We start from the raw sequence: 20,905 nt of genomic DNA, 5'->3' as shown, positions 1-20,905 counted from the left end.
ATCTGCCTTCCAAAAACCGTATGGCATTCCTTTCCTTCTGCGCCCTGCCGTGTGCCCGTACAGCGGTTTACGACCACATATGGGGTGTTTCTGTAAACTACAGAATCAGGGCCATAAATAATGAGTTTTGTTTGGCTGTTAACCCTTGCTTTGTAACTGGAAAAAAAATATTAAAATGGAAAATCTGCCAAAAAAGTGAAATTTTGAAATTGTATCTCTATTTTCCATTAAATCTTGTGCAACACCTAAAGGGTTAACAACATTTGTAAAATCTGTTTTGAATACCTTGAGGGGTGTAGTTTCTTAGATGGGGTCACTTTTATGGAGTTTCTACTCTAGGGGTGCATCAGGGGGGCTTCAAATGGGACATGGTGTCAAAAAAACAGTCAAAATCTGGCTTCCAAAAACAGTCAAAATCTGGCTTCCAAAAACCATACGGCGCACCTTTCACTCTGCGCCCCGCTGTGTGCCCGTACAGTAGTTTACGGTCACATATGGGGTGTTTCTGTAAACGGCAGAGTCAGGGCAATAAAGATACAGTCTTGTTTGGCTGTTAACCCTTGCTTTGTTAGTGGAAAAAATGGGTTAAAATGGAAAATTAGGCAAAAAAAAGAAATTCGCAAATTTCATCCCCATTTGCCAATAACTCTTGTGCAACACCTAAAGTGTTAACGAAGTTTGTAAAATCAGTTTTGAATACCTTGAGGGGTGTAGTTTATAGAATGGGGTCATTTTTGGGCGGTTTCTATTATGTAAGCCTCGCAAAGTGACTTCAGACCTGTAGTGGTCCCTAAAAATTGGGTTTTTGTAAATTTCTGAAAAATTTCAAGATTTGCTTCTAAACTTCTAAGCCTTATAACATCCCCAAAAAATAAAATATCAATCCCAAAATGCTACAAACATGAAGTAGACATATGGGGAATGTAAAGTAATCACAATTTTTGGGGGTATTACTATGTATTACTGAAGTAGAGAAACTGAAAGTTTGAAATTTGCTAATTTTTCTAAATTTTTGGTAAATATGGTATTTTTTTATGCAAAAAAATTAACTTTTTTGACCCAATTTTAGCAGTGTCATGAAGTACAATATGTGACGAAAAAACAATCTCAGAACGGCCTGGATAAGTCAATGCGTTTTAAAGTTATGAGCACTTAAAGTGACACTGGTCAGATTTGCAAAAAATGGCCAAGTCCTTAAGGTGAAATAGGGCTGAGTCCTTAAGGGGTTAACATAGCCAAGACGGATCTGTCTTGAACACCATTGAAAGTCAATGGATGACTGATCCGTTTTCTATTGTGCCAGTAAAAACGGATCCGTCCCCATTGATTTACATTGTGTGCCAGGACGAATCTGTTTGGCTCAGTTTCATCAGACTTAAACCAAAATGCTGCAAGCAGGGTTTTGGTGTCCCTCTCCAAAGCGGAATGGAGACTGAACTGATGCAAACTGATGCATTATGAGCGGATCCTTTTCCATTCAGAATGCATTAGAATGTAAACTGATCTGTTTTGGACCACTTGTGAGAGCCCTGAACGGATCTCACAAACGTAAAGCCAAAAGAGTGTGAAAGTAGACTAGAGCAACTACTGAAAATTGCTTTCCAATTATCTAATCCCACAGCACAATAGAATCCCTGCAGACTAGCAAGGGCAGACAGCAACACCAGTACACTACTTATCCAGCCTGCAAATGTGTTGTGCTCTTAGCACAACATGTTAAGGTCAGCAGCATCCATCCTTTTCATTTCAGCTATACCAATGGGACAGAGCTGCAACTAGGCCCGATATACAGTGAGGTCACATGGCTTAGGAAGAAGCAGTAGCGCTCACAGAGGATAGGTCAATTTAAGTTACCAGATAAACCCTTTAAAGTTCATCTGTCTGCCTTTTCACCCTTATTAAACCAGGCACATTAACTGGTAGAATTGATTCTGCTAATTAAAATAATATCTGTAAGGGCACTTTGGTGCACTGAGGGGTGCTCTGTGCACCTCAGCTCTCCAGTGCTTGTCAGTAGCCATGGTGTACTGACACTCTTTTTTACGGATGGGTATCATTTTCATCACGTATGAACCCTACCAAGCAATATGCCCGATTTAATAAGGTTGATCCTGCTGGCAGGTGCTGTTTAAATGGGGATGAAATGCAATTCTAGACAAGGCCCAAAGACAGATATGGTGCTACATTTGTTAGGGGAACAAGCTTTTAGTAACCCTCTTAACCCCTTAAGGACTGGGCTCATTTTCACCTTAAGGACCAGTCCATTTTTTACAAATCTGACCAGTGTCACTTTATGTGTGAATAACTTTAAAACGCTTTTACTTATGCAGGCTATTCTGTTTTTTCGTCACATGTTGTACTTCATGACACTATTACCAAAAAACAAAAACACACATATATGATGATAAATTTTATTAGATGACATCATAAAAGACCACATATAAATAATTAATAATTAGTATGGATGATAAATAGCAGTAATGCAGTAACGCTGCGAATCAGCAGCTCACCAAAGGTACACAAGAAGAAGCCAAGTAAAATGCGCGTCGGGGTGCGCTCGCCAGAGGTCCAAGATTTTGTCTCCCACCACATCTTATCAGGTATTGACTTGCTAGTTGTTGCTATTGGGCTCCATATGGGTCGCTACATGCAAGTGGCTATGCCATGTTAATATAGTTATTTTTGTTACACATTGTGGTTGCCGCAACTTCTGCTACTTTTGCTTGCAAGTGTTTACCTGTATTATTGTAACACACTTCCTCCTTTGGCTTGCTGAGGAGGTTCTGTTATCTCCTCATTAATGCTGTTGCTAAGCCATAAGGAGTGGTGTTTGAGGGGGTACAGTCATCTTGTGCACCTTTGGTGAGCTGTGGATTCGCAGCGTTACTGCATTACTGCTATTTATCATCCATATTAATTATTTATATGCTTTTATGATGTCATCTAATAAAATTTATCATTATCATATATGTGTGTTTTTGTTTTTGGTAATATTGAGTATATTCTCACACATAGCCTTTCATCTTTTTGATGATTGTTTCGGTTATAATAACTTCACAGGTAAAATGGAGTCAAAATTATTTTTTTTTATTTATAAAAAAAATACCAAATTTACCCAAAACTTTGAAAAATTTGCTAGTTTCCAAATTTCTATTTCTCTGCTTTTAAAACAGCTAGTTATACCTCATATTATAGTTATTACTTTACATTGCCCATATGTCTACTTTATGTTTGGATCATTTTGTGAATGCCATTTTATTTTTTGGGGACGTTACAAGGTTTAGAAGCAAATCTTGAAATTTTTCTGAAATTTTCCAAAACCCACTTTTTAAGCATCTGTTCAGGTCTGAAGTCACTTTGTGAGGCTTACATAATAGAAACCACCCAAAAATAACCCCATTTTGAAAACTACACCCCTCAAGGTATTCAAAACTGATTTTACAAACTTAGGTAACCCTTTAGGTGTTCCATAAGAGTTATTGGCAAATGGAGATGAAATTTCAGAATTTATATTTTTTGGCAAAGTTTCCATTTTAATAGTTTTTTTCCAGTAACAAAGCAAGGGTTAACAGCCAAACAAAACTCAATATTTATTGCCCTGATTCTGTAGTTTATAGAAATATGTGGTCGTAAACTACTGTATGGGCACAAGGCAGGGCGTAGAAGGAAAGGAACACCATATGGTTTCTGGAAGGCAGATTTTGCTGGACTGGTTTATTTACACCATGTCCCATTTGAAGCCCCCCTGATGCACCCCTAGAGTAGAAACTCCCAAAAAGTGACCCCATTTTGGAAACTATGGGATAAGGTGGCAGTTTAGTTGGGACTATATTTAGGGTACATTTGATTTTTGGTTGCTCTATATTACATTTTTTTGAGGCAAGGTTACAAAAAACTTAAATTCTGAAATTTCATCTCCATTTGCAAATAACTCTTGTGGAACACCTAAAGGGTTAAAACAAAAGTTTGTAAAATCAGTTGAATACATTGAGGGGTGTAGTTTCTTAGATGGGGTCACTTTTATGGAGTTTCTACTGTAGGGGTGCATCAGGGGGGCTTCAAATGGGACTTTTTTTTTACACAAACAGTCCAGCAAAATCTGCGTTCCAAAAACCATATGGCTCCTGTCCTTCTGCGCCCTGCCGTTTGGCCATACAGCATTATATGATCACATATAGGGTGTTTCTGAAAACTACAGAATCAGGGCACCGTTAGCACCGTTTTATTTAAAAAAAAATTTACCGTGTTCATTTGAGGGGTTAGGTCACGTGTTATTTTTATAGAGCAGATTCGTACGGACGCTGCAATACCGAATATGTCTACTTTTTAAAATTTATTTAGGTTTTACACTAATATCCTTTTTTAAACAAAAAAACCCAAAACATTTTAGTTTCTCCATAGTCTGAGAATCGGTTTTTATTATTTTTGGTGGGGACATTCTGGATGTTTAATACGGGAATCTCGCCCCTCATACACATGAAACTTGTAAGTGTACCCTGAGGTACTCTCACAAAGTTTGTACGGCTTCACGCCATACCTCGCCCGCTTAGAGGGAACATACTGGTGGAAAATGAGTCTCCCCTTGAAAGCTCATCAACAGCGACCTCCCTTCCAAGTACATAGGCCTCCAAAAAACTGTCCCGAAGTGATCGATGACAGCCTGATTTTGTACAGGCGGTCATAGGCAGGATCACCTCAGGGGAGGACATGCTGCAATTCCTGCATAATGCAGACATTTCCGGGTGGCCTCAAAACGGGAACGTGTCATGGCCATAAAGTAGAGTGGGGTCTGGTAGAGGACGTCCCCACTCCAGTACTGCCTGTTTTTTGACTAGGCCCACGTGCAGCACGAGGCCCCAAAACGTCCTCATTTCGGCTGCACTGACCGGAATCCAGCCACCGGACCTAGCCAAAAAGGAGCCCGGGTGTTGAGCAATGAACTGTTGGGCGAACACGTTCATTTGCTCCACCATCAGATTCACAAAGTGGCCACTGAAAAATAAATTAAATATAAAAACAGTCATATTCAGTGAAGCCCACTGTGCGAATCTGGATTCCTGATTGGCCAACAAAATCAGGAATCACGGGCTCAAAATACTCTGGGGTACACCATGCAAGTTCACCGGTAGGGTGCTCAGGTGGACTTATCTGGTGGGCTGGAAAACTAGTACGAGCCCCAAAGCTGCTTGTACTAGTGTGGGCCACAGGGTCCCTGGCATGGGAGTACCCTTGCTCCGCCCGGTGGAGTCTCCACCGCCTTGGGGGCTCATCATCATCACTAGATGATGAGAACGCGGATAACAAAAGGAAAGTGGGGTCATACTCGTCCTCATTGGGGCTCTCGGAGTCGGAGGCAAGCAGGGCGTATGCCTCCTCGGCCGAGAACGTCTGGCGGGCCATAGTGGAGTGTGTGTGTGTGTAAAACTTTATTTAGTGTGAGTGTGTGTGGGGGCACGTGTGTTAGCCCTGTGTCCTTAAGTACTGGGACATCAGGGCGTACAGGTACGCCCTGTGTCCCCAAGAGGTTAAGATTGCACACGTTACATAAGGATTTCCTGCAAGGATTCACAAATGAAAAATACACAGTGTAAGGCTACATGCACACGAACGTATTTAGTTTCCGTGTCAGTTCCGTTTTTTTTGCGGATAGGATGCTGACCCATTCATTTCAATGGGTCCTTAAGAATGCGGACAGCACACCGTGTGCTGTCCGCATCAGTATGTCCGTTCCATAGACCCGCAAAAAAAAAAAAAAAAATAGAACATGTCCTATTCTTGTCCGTTTTAGGAATCTGCAAAAAAAACCAAAAAAAAACTATGGCATACGGATTTTTGGGGCGGACCGCAAAGCACATACGGTTGTGTGCATGTAGCTTAAGGCTACATGCACACGAACGTATTTTGTTTCCGTGTCCGTCCCGTTTTTTTTCCGGATAGGATGCGGACCCATTCATTTCAATGGGTCCGCAAAGAATGCTGACAGCACACCGTGTACTATCCGCATGTCCGTTCCGTAGCCCTGCAAAAAATAGAGCATGTCCTATTCTTGTCCGTTTTGCGGACAAGGATAGGCATTATTACAATGGATCCGCAAAAAAAAAAAAAAAATCGGATGCAACACTGACGGAATTTTTTTGCATGTAAACTGACATCTTGTGCAGACTTTAAAATCTACAGTATGTCAATTTATATTTTGCAGATTCACTCCATTCGAGGGGTAAAATGTTCAGCAAAATCTGCATGTTAGGGCTCATGCACACAAGTGTAAGGGCTCTGTGCCTGTACTGCGGAACGCAAAAGACGGATGCGCAATATTCGGGCACAGGCCATGTGCAATCCGTGCTACAGATGCAGATCCATTTGCTTGAATGGGTCTGGGATCTGCAAAATATGGCAAAAGATAAGACATGTACTATGTTTTGTTTAGTGGAGATACGGATTGGAAGCCCAAGGAAACGCTACAAACGCAATTGCGTGGGCTTTCAGGCCCATGCCTCCGCACCACAAAAGATAAGGCATGTCCTAACTTTTGCCGTATCTTACAGATCGCGGACCCATTCAAGTAAATGGGTCCGCAGCACAAAGGGCACACGGCCAGTGCCCGTGGATTGCAGACCGCTATTTGCAATCCGCAGCATGGACATGCAGCCTTTATGTTCGTGGGCATGAGCCCTAACAAAAAAATGCTCCCTGTACAGGTACCCTAAATGTCAGTAACCAATGAGATAGTACAGGTGTATTTTTTATATTCAATATATATATGGAAGTCATATGCTGCTGACCAACATTAAAGGTAAACAGCTGATGATGGGAGAATTAGATATTTCTCACTGATAAAACACATGGCATAGTTTCTTCTGGTTGCCTGTACTATATTTAGGCAACGTTGTATGAAAAGTTAGCGACCATTTAAATTATTTTTTGTAAAGACAACTACAGTATTTTTCGGCCCATAAGATGCACCTAGGTTTTAGAAGAGGACAATAAGAAAATATTGTATTACACTTACCGGTAATAGTTTTTCTTTGAGCCTATGGCAGCACCCCTGGAGAGACAGGAAACAGGAACCAGAACAGCCTTTTAAAAGAGGGATCCTCCCCTCTACCTCCAGTCCTTTCTCAAGAACTAAGAAACATAACATCTCAAATAACATTCTCTAATCTATGTATATATACATTATTATTTAATTTTTTTATTTTTTGGGGGGATGGGAATTAACCGGGTGCTGTCACAGGCTCAAAGAAAAACAATTACCAGTAAGTGTAATACAATATTCTCTTTCGTCCTATGACAGCACCCCTGAAAAATAGGCAAGAATCCTATGTAGGGCGGGACCACAGCCTGCAGCACCTTATGGCCAAAGGAAAGACCTTCATTAGAAGGTAGCTATAGTCTATAGTGCCTAAAAAAAGTATGAGGAGAACTCCAGGTAGCTGCCCTACAAATCTGCTCAATTGAAGCTGAAGCTCTCTTTGCCCATGATGTGGAGACTGATCTTGTAGAGTGAGCCCCAAACCACGAGGGCGGAACTACTCCCTTAGAAGAGTAAGCTAAAAAAAAGTATGAGGAGAACTCCAGGTAGCTGCCCTACAAATCTGCTCAATTGAAGCTGAAGCTCTCTTTGCCCATGATGTGGAGACTGATCTTGTAGAGTGAGCCCCAAACCACGAGGGCGGAACTACTCCCTTAGAAGAGTAAGCTAAAAAAAAGTATGAGGAGAACTCCAGGTAGCTGCCCTACAAATCTGCTCAATTGAAGCTGAAGCTCTCTTTGCCCATGATGTGGAGACTGATCTTGTAGAGTGAGCCCCAAACCCCGAGGGCGGAACTACTCCCTTAGAAGAGTAAGCTAAAAAAAAATTGCCTGCCTGATCCACCTAGAAATAGTTATGAGAAGAGGCAACAGAACCCTTCCTAGCTCCATAATATAAAAGCAGCAGAGGAGAGGAGGCCCTCCAAGGTTAAGTAACCTACAGATATTGTAAAATACACCTCCTAACATCTAGGCAATAGAACTCTGATTCTTTCTCATTCTTAGGGGAGGCACAGAAAGAAGGCAACACTATCTCCTGAGAACGGTGAAAATGAGAAGAGACTTTTAGTAAAAGAAGGATCAGGAGAAATCACTACCCGATCCTCCAAGATAACCAAATAAGGAAGGGGGGGGGGGGGGGGGGGGAAATCAGCAGAGAGCGCAGTGATCTCACTAACCATTCTAGCCGAGGTAATGGCAAGCAGGAAAGCAAGCTTTAGGGAGAGCATCTTTGGGGAGAGATTATCAATCGGCTCAAAGGGTTCAGAAGAGAGAGCCGACAAGACCAAGTTTAAATCTCAAGTAGGTGTTTAACTATAGAGATCAGGGATAACTTGGAAACCGATGTAACAAACCTCTTGACCCAGGGATGTTCTGCTAGTCTAAACTCAAATAAGGCACTTAAAGCAGATATCTGAACCTTTAAAGTACTAGGCCTGAGTTTTTTCTTCCATCCTTCCTGTAAGAATTCTAAAACGAGCGGAATGTCAGGAACCTCTAACACATCCACAGGTCTATCGGCGTATCTGAAAAAGGCCTTCCAAACTCTCAGATAGATCTCAGATGTAACCCTCTTTCGACTGGCCAACAGAGTCTTAACTACCTCTTCAGAAAGACATCTTTTTAAAATCTCCCTCCCAAGAGCCAAGCAGTCAGATGTAGATTTCTTTCTTCTGGGTGAAACATTGGACCCTGAGACAGAAGCTCTTGAGATTCCGTAAGCACCCATGGGGTTGCTATTGACATCCTGCGGAGCCAGGAGAACCAAACTCTTCTCGGCCAGAAAGGGACTATGATCTTTTTGAGAACCTTCGGTAACATCTTTGGGGGTGGGGGGGTGCATAAAGAAGGCCCTGCCTCCAAGATTGAGCCAATGCATCCACTGCTCTCGGATACTCCCCTGGAGATAGAACAGAAAGGTAGAGGTTTTCTATTTCCTATCTGGTGGCAAAGAGAGCCATCTCTGGAATCCCCCATAATGCTGTGACCTGGTTGAAAACCTATTGATCTAGGCACCATTCTCCCTGGCTTAGATGATGACGACTGAGGAAGTCCGCTTTCACATTGTCCGAGCCCTTTAGATGCACAGCAGAAAGAGATGATAGAGAAGCTTTTGCCAGACTGAATATCTGATGGGTGAGATACATGAAGCCCAGAGCCCTTGTACCTCTCCTTGCTGATTGATCTAGGCCACAGCTGTCATGTTGTCTGAATAGATCTTTACATTTCTGCCCCTGATAATGGGAAGACTCTGTACCAGGGCTAACCTGATCGCATTTAACTGCCTGAAATTGTGAAACTGGGAAAAAGCTCTGCTGTCCCAGATTCCCTGCAACAGAAGGGACTCCACATGGGCTCCCCAACCGGATGGACTCGCATTCTCTAATCCACGGTACTCCTCTGTAGATTTTCTAAATCCATCCACCACCTCAAGGGGCTCAGAGTCCGAGGTGATAGAGAGATCTCCGAGTCTAGAGAAAGAATACATCTATCCCATTCCTGTAGAATCTGAAGCAGGAGAATTCTTAAATGATATTGGGCCCATTCTACCCCAGGAATCGCAGCAGTCATGAGACCAAACACAGACATGGCTTCTCTTAGGGTGACAGACTGGCGCGAGTGAATCTGTTGGACCCTGAAATTGATTAGTAATGCCTTCTGAAGGGGCAACATACACTTCTGGGATCTGGAGTCTAAAATCATCCCTAGGAAGCTGCACCTCTGGCTTGGACATAAACTGGACTTTTCTAGATTTATCTCGCATCCTAGCTTTTCTAGAACTTGCAAAATAAAATTGGCTGGCTCCCAGTAATTTATTTGCGACTTTTATTAAATCCCCCCTATACATACAAAAGTCTATAAGTTCTAAAAATTTCTACACAAGGAATACTATACAATTCATATATTATTAAAACCTTAAAACAAAACTACAAGCAGCTATAAAGTTTGTGGGATATTTCCTTGTGAACAGAGTTCTGCTTATATATTTCAAATATATACCTTTTCATACGAACTCTGAGCCATTTATAATGACGGGATTCTGTCTAGCATATCTGAAAAGGTATATATTTGAAATACACTGCTCAAAAAAATAAAGGGAACACTTAAACAACACAATGTAACTCCAAGTCAATCACACTTCTGTGAAATCAAACTGTCCACTTAGGAAGCAACACTGAGTGACAATCAATTTCACATGCTGTTTTGCAAATGGTATAGACAACAGGTGGAAATTATAGGCAATTAGCAAGACACCCCCAATAAAGGAGTGGTTCTGCAGGTGGTAACCACAGACCACTTCTCAGTTCCTATGCTTCCTGGCTGATGTTTTGGTCACTTTTGAATGCTGGCGGTGCTTTTACTCTAGTGATAGCATGAGACGGAGTCTACAACCCACACAAGTGGCTCAGGTAGTGCAGCTTATCCAGGATGGCACATCAATGCGAGCTGTGGCAAGAAGGTTTGCTGTGTCTGTCAGCGTAGTGTCCAGAGCATTGAGGCGCTACCAGGAGACAGGCCAGTACATCAGGAGACGTGGAGGAGGCCGTAGGAGGGCAACAACCCAGCAGCAGGACCGCTACCTCCGCCTTTGTGCAAGGAGGAACAGGAGGAGCACTGCCAGAGCCCTGCAAAATGACCTCCAGCAGTCCACAAATGTGCATGTGTCTGCTCAAACGGTCAGAAACAGACTCCATGAGGGTGATATGAGGGCCCGACGTCCACAGGTGGGGGTTGTGCTTACAGCCCAACACCGTGCTGGACGTTTGGCATTTGCCAGAGAACACCAAGATTGGCAAATTCGCCACTGGCGCCCTGTGCTCTCCACAGATGAAAGCAGGTTCACACTGAGCACATGTGACAGATGTGACAGACGTGACAGAGTCTGGAGACGCCGTGGAGAATGTTCTGCTGCCTGCAACATCCTCCAGCATGACCGGTTTGGCATTGTGTCAGTAATGGTGTGGGGTGGCATTTCTTTGGAGGGCCGCACAGCCCTCCATGTGCTCGCCAGAGGTAGCCTGACTGCCATTAGGTACCAAGATGAGATCCTCAAACCCCTTGTGAGACCATATGCTGGTGCGGTTGGCCCTGGGTTCCTCCTAATGCAAGACAATGCTAGACCTCATGTGGCTGGAGTGTGTCAGCAGTTCCTGCAAGACGAAGGCATTGATGCTGTGGACTGGCCCGCCCGTTCCCCAGACCTGAATCCAATTGAGCACATCTGGGACATCATGTCTCGCTCTATCCACCAACGTCACGTTGCACCACAGACTGTCCAGGAGTTGGCAGATGCTTTAGTCCAGGTCTGGGAGGAGATCCCTCAGGAGACCGTCCGCCACCTCATCAGGAGCATGCACAGGCATTGTAGGGAGGTCATACAGGCACGTGGAGGCCACACACACTACTGAGCCTCATTTAGACTTGTTTTAAGGACATTACATCAAAGTTGGATCAGCCTGTAGTGTGTTTTTCCACTTAAATTTTGAGTGTGACTCCAAATCCAGACCTCCATGGGTTGAAAAATGTGATTTACATTTTTTAATTTTTGTGTGATTTTGTTGTCAGCACATGCAACTATGTAAAGAACAAAGTATTTCAGAAGAATATTTAATTAACTCACATCTAGGATGTGTTATTTTTGTGTTCCCTTTATTTTTTTGAGCAGTGTATATAAGCAGAACACTGTTCACAAGGAAATATCCCGTTAACTTTACAGCCGCTTGTAGTTTTATTTTATTTTCTACTAATAATGCGAGAGCTCCGCATTTAGGGACCTGGATCATCTAATGTATTAAATTTTATATATAAGGTTTTAATAATATATGAATTGTATAGTATTCCTTGTGTAGAAATTTTTAGAACTTATAGACATTTGTATGTATAGGGTGGGGGGGGGATTTAATAAAAGTCGCAAATAAATTACTGTGAGTCAGCCAATTTTATTTTGCAAGTGTTTGTTATATTTCAGCTGAGGGGTGATCAGCGGGCCAGGCTCCAGTACAGCTGGTGAGCATCCTCAAGTCAAGTGTTTCAATACTTTTCTAGAACTTCCCTCAACCAGGCAATCTGTCCCTGAAGAGCCTGATCTGACAGACACAAGAAGACAGTCGTCCAGGTAAGGTATAATGACTTTGTCGCTCACATGGGCCATCATTTCTGAAACAATCTTCGTGAACACCCTCGGAGCCTGCGAAAGCCCAAAGGGTAAGGCCTGAAACTGAACATGTAGAGCTTCCTTCCATAATTGGACAGCAACCGTCAGAAACATCTGATGGCTGGGATGGATAGGAACAAGGTAATATGCATCCCTCAGGTCCACTGTGGTCATAAAGCAGTCCGGGGAAAGATTGCTTACTTCTGACCTGATGGACTCCATATGAAACCTCTCGTACACCAGATACTGGTTTAAGCATTTTAAGTTTATTATGGTCTAAAACGAGACATTTGGTTTCTTGACGAGAAACAGGGGAGAGTAAAACCCTCCTGCTCTGGGACCTTTATCAACACTCTTCTCTATTAGGAAAAATACTTCTGCAATGATAGCTGACTGCTTTGTGGGATCTGACTGGTAATCTGTGACTACAAATCTCCCCTCTGGAAAGCTATGAAAGTTTAACCTTAGGCCTTCCCTTATTACCGAGTTTATCCATGTGCTGTCGGAGATCTCCTGCCACGGATGGGCAAAAAGAGACAGACTACATCCAACCGGGGGCCTGGCGTCATTGGGACTGCTTCTTCGAGGCATCTGCCGTGGAAAAAAGAAACCCCTTATTTTTTCTAGTGACACATGAAAACTGCTTTGCTCTCGCCTTTCCCTTAAATCCTTATTTATTAAAACTAGGACGGAAAGACCTGGGTGGTTGACTAGCGGAGGGAAAGCCTTTTTTCTTGTCGGAGGCCTTTTTTAGAAGGTCGTCAAGGATGGGGGCAAACAAAGACTCACCCTGACACGTGATAGCGCAAAGCTTTGCCTTTGAGGAAGTGTCCCCATTCTAGCCCTTTAACCAAATAAGGCCGAAGCCCTAGCAGAAAATCTTAAAGCGAACCTTTCACCAGGATTTCACCTAATAAACTATTACCAGTACCTTATAGATTATCCTCATTCTGTTTACATGCATTCTTGTCCCGCTTTCCTGGGATGTATATGGAAGAAAAAAACGACTTATAAAGTCCTCGTCTCCAGCTCCTGCAGTCACGCTAGAAGTCAAGGGGGTAGCCCTTCCCTCACTCCGGGCTGTAACTCCCCTGCCCTAACCCCTCCTCTAAGTAGTGTAACTGACACCCGGCTCAGTCGCCGGGACCGCTCTTGTACTGGCGGCGCATGCGCCGTCGGTCTCAGTAGCAGCGCAATCCAGTCTATCGCGCGGACTGAAGCGCGATCCTATAAGTGAATCACGCATGCGCCGTCCGTCCCCGATGCCTCCCTGTCTTCTGTTCTTCAGGGAGGCATCTTTCAAATGCAACTAAGTGCACATACTGAATTATACCAGAATGTAATATTATGGATATGGAATTCACTTTGTCACTACTGTCTACTATCACCCAATTCTCCCCTCTCCAGGTATGTCTGCATTGAATCTAACTGCTACACCCAACTTTTCCAGAGTGAGATTGTCCACACCCTTCTTCATCTTTCCTTGTCATGTTCTGGTATGTCTGCATAGAACTTTTAAATGTCTCTTTCCCTGCTGGATTTATAGAGTATTTGTTTACATTGACTATTTCACCCCTGTATCTGGTCCTCCTTTGATTAGGCCAAATGTAACCCCTCCCCTCTTGTTCACACCTGATTGAACACTGAATGGTATAAATCTAAGTCCTTGGTCTTTTCAACATGCAACATCTTTCAAGTGCAACTCTTTTAGTGCACATACTGAATTATACCAGAATGGAACCAGAAGGGGACCAAAGGTAATTACAGAAATAGTTAATGCAAACAATGTTTCTATCTTCCATCTTACTCTTCCAACTTTTCCAAAACCTCCCAAAATACCCCCACATCCATTCACCCAGCAAGGAACTATTCATCTCTCCCTCCATCTTACCTTCTCACCTGACCGCATGTACAAACCTGTTTGGTAATGTAAAACACTTCCTTCCCAAACACAACCAGATACCTCCTGCTTATTCTCACCTACTAACAATTTCTCTGGTTCTCCTTATTGCTGGTGATCTCTCTCCAAATCCAGGCCCCCCTAAGCAAATCCCCACTATCACCTCTACCTCCTACTACAAATTTCTGCAACCGCTTACACCTAATAACCATTCATCTGACCCCTGCTTCTTTGGTTCCTCTTACAAGAAAATTATGGAATGCACGCTCTGTCTGCAACAAACTGTCCTACATTAATGACCTCTTCATCTCTCAAAAACTTTGCTTTCTGGGTCTCAAAGAAACATGGCTGACACCTCCTCCCCTGCTGCACTCTCTTATAGTGGATTTCATTTCACTCACACCCCCCGCACTGGCTGCAAACATGGAGGAGCAGCTGGTCTTCTCCTATCAGACACCTGTTCCTACAGCCCAACTCCACTTCACTTGAAGTACACTCTGTTCGCATCTACTCTCCCTCCAACCTCCAAGTAGCTGTCATTTACCGCCTCCCAGGCCCAGCCACCATCTTTCTTGACCACTTTAACAACTGGGTCCTACACTTTCTTTCTGCCGACATCCCCACTATCATCATGGGTTACTTAAAAATCCTTATCGACACCTGCCACTTAGCCGCCTCTAAACCCCTATCGCTCTCTTCCTCCTTCGACCTCTCACAGTGGTCTTCCGCTCCCACCCACAGAGATGGTCACACTTTGGATCTTATCTTTACCCGACCCTGCTCCCTATCTAACCTTTCTAAGTCGCCTCTCCCCCTATCCGACCACAACCTACTCAGCTTCTCTTCACTCCTCTCTTCTGCTGCTCCCCCGGTCCGCACACTAGCACACCCCCGCAGGAACATCTCAACTTTCACCTGCTTTCTGACTCTCTTCTCCCACTCTTGTTCCCTCCAAGACCCAGATACTGCCACCACCCTGTATAATACCACAATAAGTACAGCTCTGGACATTGTTGCCCCCCTCACACACAATAAAACCCCCCAAAAAATCAATAGACAACCCTGGCACACCAACCTGACCAAAAAAACTTAGACAAGCTTCCAGTGCTGCAGAACGGCAATGGAAGAAATCCCATTCTAAGGATCACTTCACTGCATACAAGCAATCCCTCCTTATTTTCAAATCCTCACTCGCTGATGCAAAACAGGCCTACTTCTCCTCTCATATCTTCTCTGTCCAACAGCCCTAAACAACTTTTTAACACTTAACTCCCTTCTCCCTCCCCCAGCGCACCCACCCTCTCCTATCATGAGGACTTTGCCAAATACTTCAAACAAAAGATAGTCAACATTAGAGAAAGCTTCTGTGCACAGTCCCCACAGACCCTCTATACAACTGCTCAATCCTCTTCTCCCAAAACCCGCTTCTCCACCATTACAGAAGAAATAATCTCCACTCTACTCTCCAGATCACATCTCACCACCTGTGCACTTGACCCAATACCATCCCACCTCATCCCTATCCTCACCAGTGTTTATCCCAGCCCTAACTCATATCTTCAACCTATCACTAACCTCTGGTGTCTTCCCCTCTGCTTTTAAACATGCTACCATTACACCCATCCTCAAAAAGCCTTCACTTGACCCACCTGCTTTGTCCAATTATCGCCCCATATCACTTCTTCCATTTGTCTCAAAGCTACTTGAACAACATGTCCATTCTGAACTGTCCTATCACCTCTCCTCCTGCTCCCTCTTTGACAGCCTACAATCTGGCTTCCGACCTCACCACTTAATTGAGACTGCCCTTACCAAAGTCACCAATGACCTAACAGCCAAAACCAGAAAACATTACTCTGTCCTTCTCTCCTTGACCTGTCCTCTGCTTTTGACACTGTCGACTATACCCTTAAAACTCATCTCTTGGCATCACTGACCTGGCCCTCTCCTGGATCACATCATACCTCACAGAACGGACATTTAGCGTCTCCCACTCTCACACCACCTCCTCGTCGTCTCATTCCCTCTCTGTTGGTGTCCCGCAAGGCTCTGTCCTAGGACCCCTGCTTTTCTCTATCTACACTTTTGGCCTGGGACAGCTCATAGAGTCCCATGGCTTTCAGTATCACTTTTATGCTGACGACACACAAATCTACCTCTCTGGCCCTGACATCACCACCTTACTATCCAGAATCCGACAATGCCTATCTACCATATCCTCCTTTTCCTCTCGCTTTCTAAAACTTAACATGGACAAAACAGAATTAATCATCTTTCCCCCATCCTGCTCAACCCCCCAACAGACCTATCACAATCAATGGCTGCACACTCTTCTCGGCCAACCAAGTCCGCTGCCTTGGAGTGACCTTGGATTCTGCTCTCTCCTTCAGTCCACACATCCAAGCCCTTTCCACCACCTGCCGCCCCCAACTCAAAAAAATCTCCTGCATACGCGATTTCCTCAACTTTGAGTCTGCGAAACTAATTGTACATGGCCTCATCATCTCCCGCCTAGACTACTGCAACATTCTCCTCTGTAGCCTTCCATCTAGCACTCTCACACTCCTTCAATCTATCCTCAACTCTGCTGCACGACTGATCCACCTCTCACCCTGTTACGCCTCTGCCTCTCCCCTCTGCCAATCCCTTCACTGGCTGTCCATTGTCCAACGAATTCAGTTCAAAATACTAACAAATACATACAAGGCTGTCCACAACCTATCCCCTGCCTACATCTCTGAGCTACTTTCCTGATACATCCCCACACGCAATCTCCGATCCTCACAAGACCTCCTTCTCTCCTATCCTCTTATCACCTCTTCCCACAAATATATCAGACTCATACCTACAGTGGAATCCTTTAAAGAAACCTAAAAACCCACCTCTTCAGACAAGCCTACAACAGTGACTCTGCTGCCTCTATAACGCAGTGAACCAGCTTCACCCCCATTTACTGTGTCCTTCTCCCATAACATGTAGATTATAAGCCCTCACGGGCAGGGCCCTCTATCCTTCTGTACCAGTTTGTAACTCGTCTTGTTCATGCTTAGTGCAATTGTCTGTATTATGTATGTATACCCCTTTTCATATGTACAGCGCTATGGAATGAATGGCGCTTTAATAATAAATAAAAAGCTGCTGCAGAGTCCTCACAGTTTTTCTTTAAATAAACCTCTGCCCTTCTGTCCATTGGGTCCTTAAGGGAACCCATATCTTCAAAAGGGGAGTACATTCTTCCTGGACATCTTAGCCACAGGAGCATTTAGCTTTGGAGCCCTATCCTAAGGGGCGGAGACTTCTTCATCAAACGGATATTTCCGTTTAACAGAGGAAGGAACGAAAAACTTCCTATCGGGTCTTTTCCATGACAGAGTCCTGCACAGATTGCTGAGGTCTTTGATCATCCAACCCCATAGTAGCTTTAATTGTCTTAACTAGGGAGTTAGTGTTCTCAGCATGAAACAGCGGTTTCCCTGCGAACTCTTCCTCAGAAGAATCATCAGATGACAAACACACTCCTTCCTCCAAACCAGAAAGTATATCGCTGTCACTGGAGGGGGAATCTTTAGATGCAGCAGCAGAAGTACCAGGTGGCTTTTAATCAATCCGCTAACCGACTCTCTGACCTCATCCCGGATCTTCTGCTTAATTATGCTCAAAGACGGTGGTTCCTCCTCCATTAACTTGCCGACACATCCTTGACAAAGGGGTTTAGCCCACGCAGAAGGTAGCTTCTTTTTACAGACAGCACAACCCCTTTCTTTATCTCTGGAGGTCTTCCTGGAAAACTCCTTAGACACCTAGGCACAAACAAACATGACCCCATGAGCAAAACTAAAAACAAAATCTGCCAGGGAATGACCCCTCCCTGGTACCGATGTATCATTGGTGGTCTTAGTGCACTGAACCTGCTCCATTCTTTCCACAGCACAACCAGCCGGAATGGGAAACTGCCAGCTCTTCAGTCGGCATGGCAGTGAGCTGGCTGGGCTTTTTCTCCTCAGCACACGCTGTCGGCTCCCTCCCCTTCCGGTCCGCAGCGTCGGCTTCCATCCACCACTTGAACCCGGAAGTAGATGCACAGGCCGGCAGCCGAACATGCGAACATGGCCGTAGAGGTTCGCAGGAGTCCCAGAGAGGTCAAAACCCCCCAGGCCCTGGAAGGAGAGCGGAAGGTGAGGGACAGAGACTTGAGCCCAGACTTTTGCAGCGGCTCCCCATGGAGACTTAGGCAGCCTGGGGTAACCCTTCTCACCGCATCAATTGTCAGGGCCCCTGCAGCTCTAGAACTGTAAACGGCGGATCCGATTCTCTCCTGCCTCTTAGGACAGGAAACATAACTGGAGGTAAAGGGGAGGATCCCTCTTTTAAAAGGCGGTTCTGGTTCCTGTTTCCTGTCAGGAGGAGGAGGCGGTCTCTCCAAGGCTGCTGTCATAGGCGCAAGAGAAAAAATATTTTTCATTATATAAAAAGGTCAGACCAGCAATCAGACCCCCCCAATATTAATCAGACCTCAGCTGAAAGCCCCAATCAGACCCCCCAATGTTAATAAAACTTCAATAAAACCTCAGCTCAGACCCCAAAGTGTACGCCCCCCAATCAGACCTCAGATCAGCCCCCATGCCTCTCATCATGAGCCCCCATGCCCCCGTACCCAGGAGCAGGCAGTGTAAAGACTTGGAGGCGGTGCAGGCATGTGTGGCAGGAAAGTCTGCTCTGTCCCTCATCTGCCTGCTCCCGCGCTCCCACCAACGTTCCCACTGCCGGTCGGTCCCTATCACTGGACACCAGCTACCGTACACCCCATCACCCAGCGGACTGTCCACATTAGCGAGCATGCGCTGCTGCAGCTGCCGGGCTCTCCTCCTCTTTTCAGGTACATCTGGTACATCGCATGCTGATGTTCCTATGCAGCGCAGCCTGGGATGTACCGAGCATAACGAATACGCCGCACAATTTAAATGTCTTTGCCATGTATTCACCCCATAAAATGCACTAGCCTCCCCCGTCCCCCCCCATTTTAGGGGGGGAAAGTGTCTTATGGAGCGAAAAATACAGTAAGTGATAAATAAGCAGTCTACTGTATACTAGCTATACAAAATAAATATAAAACAGTCTGCTTTATCCCTTATAAGAGCAGGATGGATCTTCTCTAAAGAGGAATCCATCCACTGATTCTATTCTATAGGTACAATAACACATTCATAAAAGAAAATATATCATTCAAATTATATAAGACAATTACTGGAAAAGAAACTGGAATGTAACAAGGTTTACCATTTATGCTGATGGGGAATCAGTAAATAATCCACAAACAAAGAACACAAGATGGCTGCAGGTGGTAGCACATGAGCTGGGGTGTGAAGAAGCTAAAAAGAGAAACAGTATCAATATACAAGCTTTTTGCTAAATTCTGGGTCTACATTTTAAATGTAAAACAAATAATCTAAGGGGTATGATAAAACAAAAGCAATACACACCTCTTTAACAGCAAAAGATTTGTCGGTTTTGCAAACCGCTAACAAAGAACGATCTGGTTGCAAATTTCCCTTCACCACCTTTTTTTGTTGCCGTTTATTCTCCAACAATGTAAAGAAAGGTGTGATGGGTAAACTATCTTCTGGTGCCAGCTGAAAAAAACCAAAACAAAACATTGTATTCAACATGTGATACAGTGACAAGTGTTGCCAATTCTTAATTATTTTGTGTATTGTAATCCTAAGTACCAAGGCAAAACTTGCTTTCATCAGTAAACCCTACTGTTTGCCATTGAGGGCCTCAGAATTTGCAGGAGGACTGGAGGGCTCATATTTCCATCATGTATACAGTGGAGACACATAGGACCAACAGCATGGTATTTGGAGCAATTAGCTACCATGGCTGTTCTTGTCTGGTATTCATGGAGGGAACGTTAACCAGGATATTGTCCAGAACCAGTCCTACCACCTTTTTTTGACACTGGAGACATGGCTTTCTAACAAAATAATACCCACCTACACAATGTGATCTGCAGGGTATCCAGCAGCTCCACTGACCAGTTTGATTGCCAGATCTCTCCCCTATTGAGAATATCTGGTGAGGAATCTTCCATGCACAGCAGCCAACTTTGCTAAACTACTGGTCTAAAGGTATCGTTACACGAATAGATGATTGGTATAATTGAGCGACGAACAAGTGTTCTTGGTGTAGTGTACGTTTCAACAATGACCCTTTAGACGTGCAGATTATCGTCCACAAAATCATAATCATTTGTAAAGCATACAGTTGCAATTACACAAATGTAACTAATCACGCATGCAGAGAACGATTCCTGTTTGCACGTATGAAATCGTTCACGTCCAACAATGAGTTTTGTGCCTACACAAATGATCGCACCAACGAGAAATCTACTGATTGTCGCTCATTCATTGATTTTACACTGCTCAATCTTGCAGTTTTGCTTGATTTAATGATAATTTACACAATAATTGCCTTGTGTAAAGGTACCTTAAGTTGAAAGAGCTTGAAATGACATAACAGTAGCATATCTAGCATCTTTATAACAGTCACCATGCTAGAGTGGCAGCCTGTATCACAGCAACGGAAGATGCCAGCCAATATTAAAGGGGAACTAAAGCTAGACACACAAACACACACACAAACCAATACCACCTAACTTGTGTCTTTTTTCATTTCACAAGTGAAATATAAATTAGAAAATCGGTGCATTGTTCTCTCAGGCTGCAGCCTTGTTTACTCCACTTCCGTTCCCCCACCCCATCCTCTTATGCTAGTGCATGTAGGCTAGTGTAGGAGGAGGGGGCTGGGTTCCGTTTGGA

General features: G+C 44.1%; 1 protein-coding gene across 1 annotated transcript in view; it reads right to left on the bottom strand.

The window, feature by feature from the left end:
* Nucleotides 1–20,905, bottom strand: part of WDR75 (WD repeat domain 75) — a 343,006-nt gene that overhangs the window by 34,383 nt on the left and 287,718 nt on the right. The window contains exons 19-20 of the mRNA XM_040441253.1: nucleotides 19,568–19,717; nucleotides 19,365–19,456 (exon numbers count right to left, since the gene is read on the bottom strand). Of these exons, the coding sequence (XP_040297187.1) occupies nucleotides 19,365–19,456; nucleotides 19,568–19,717 (242 nt within the window). The remainder of the gene's footprint in view (nucleotides 1–19,364; nucleotides 19,457–19,567; nucleotides 19,718–20,905) is intronic.

Source organism: Bufo bufo, chromosome 7 (genome assembly GCF_905171765.1).
Source record: "Bufo bufo chromosome 7, aBufBuf1.1, whole genome shotgun sequence".
In the NCBI taxonomy this organism is placed as follows: domain Eukaryota; kingdom Metazoa; phylum Chordata; class Amphibia; order Anura; family Bufonidae; genus Bufo; species Bufo bufo.
The sequence above is the reverse complement of the archived record's forward strand: the minus strand, read 5'-3'. Positions and strand labels throughout refer to the sequence as shown.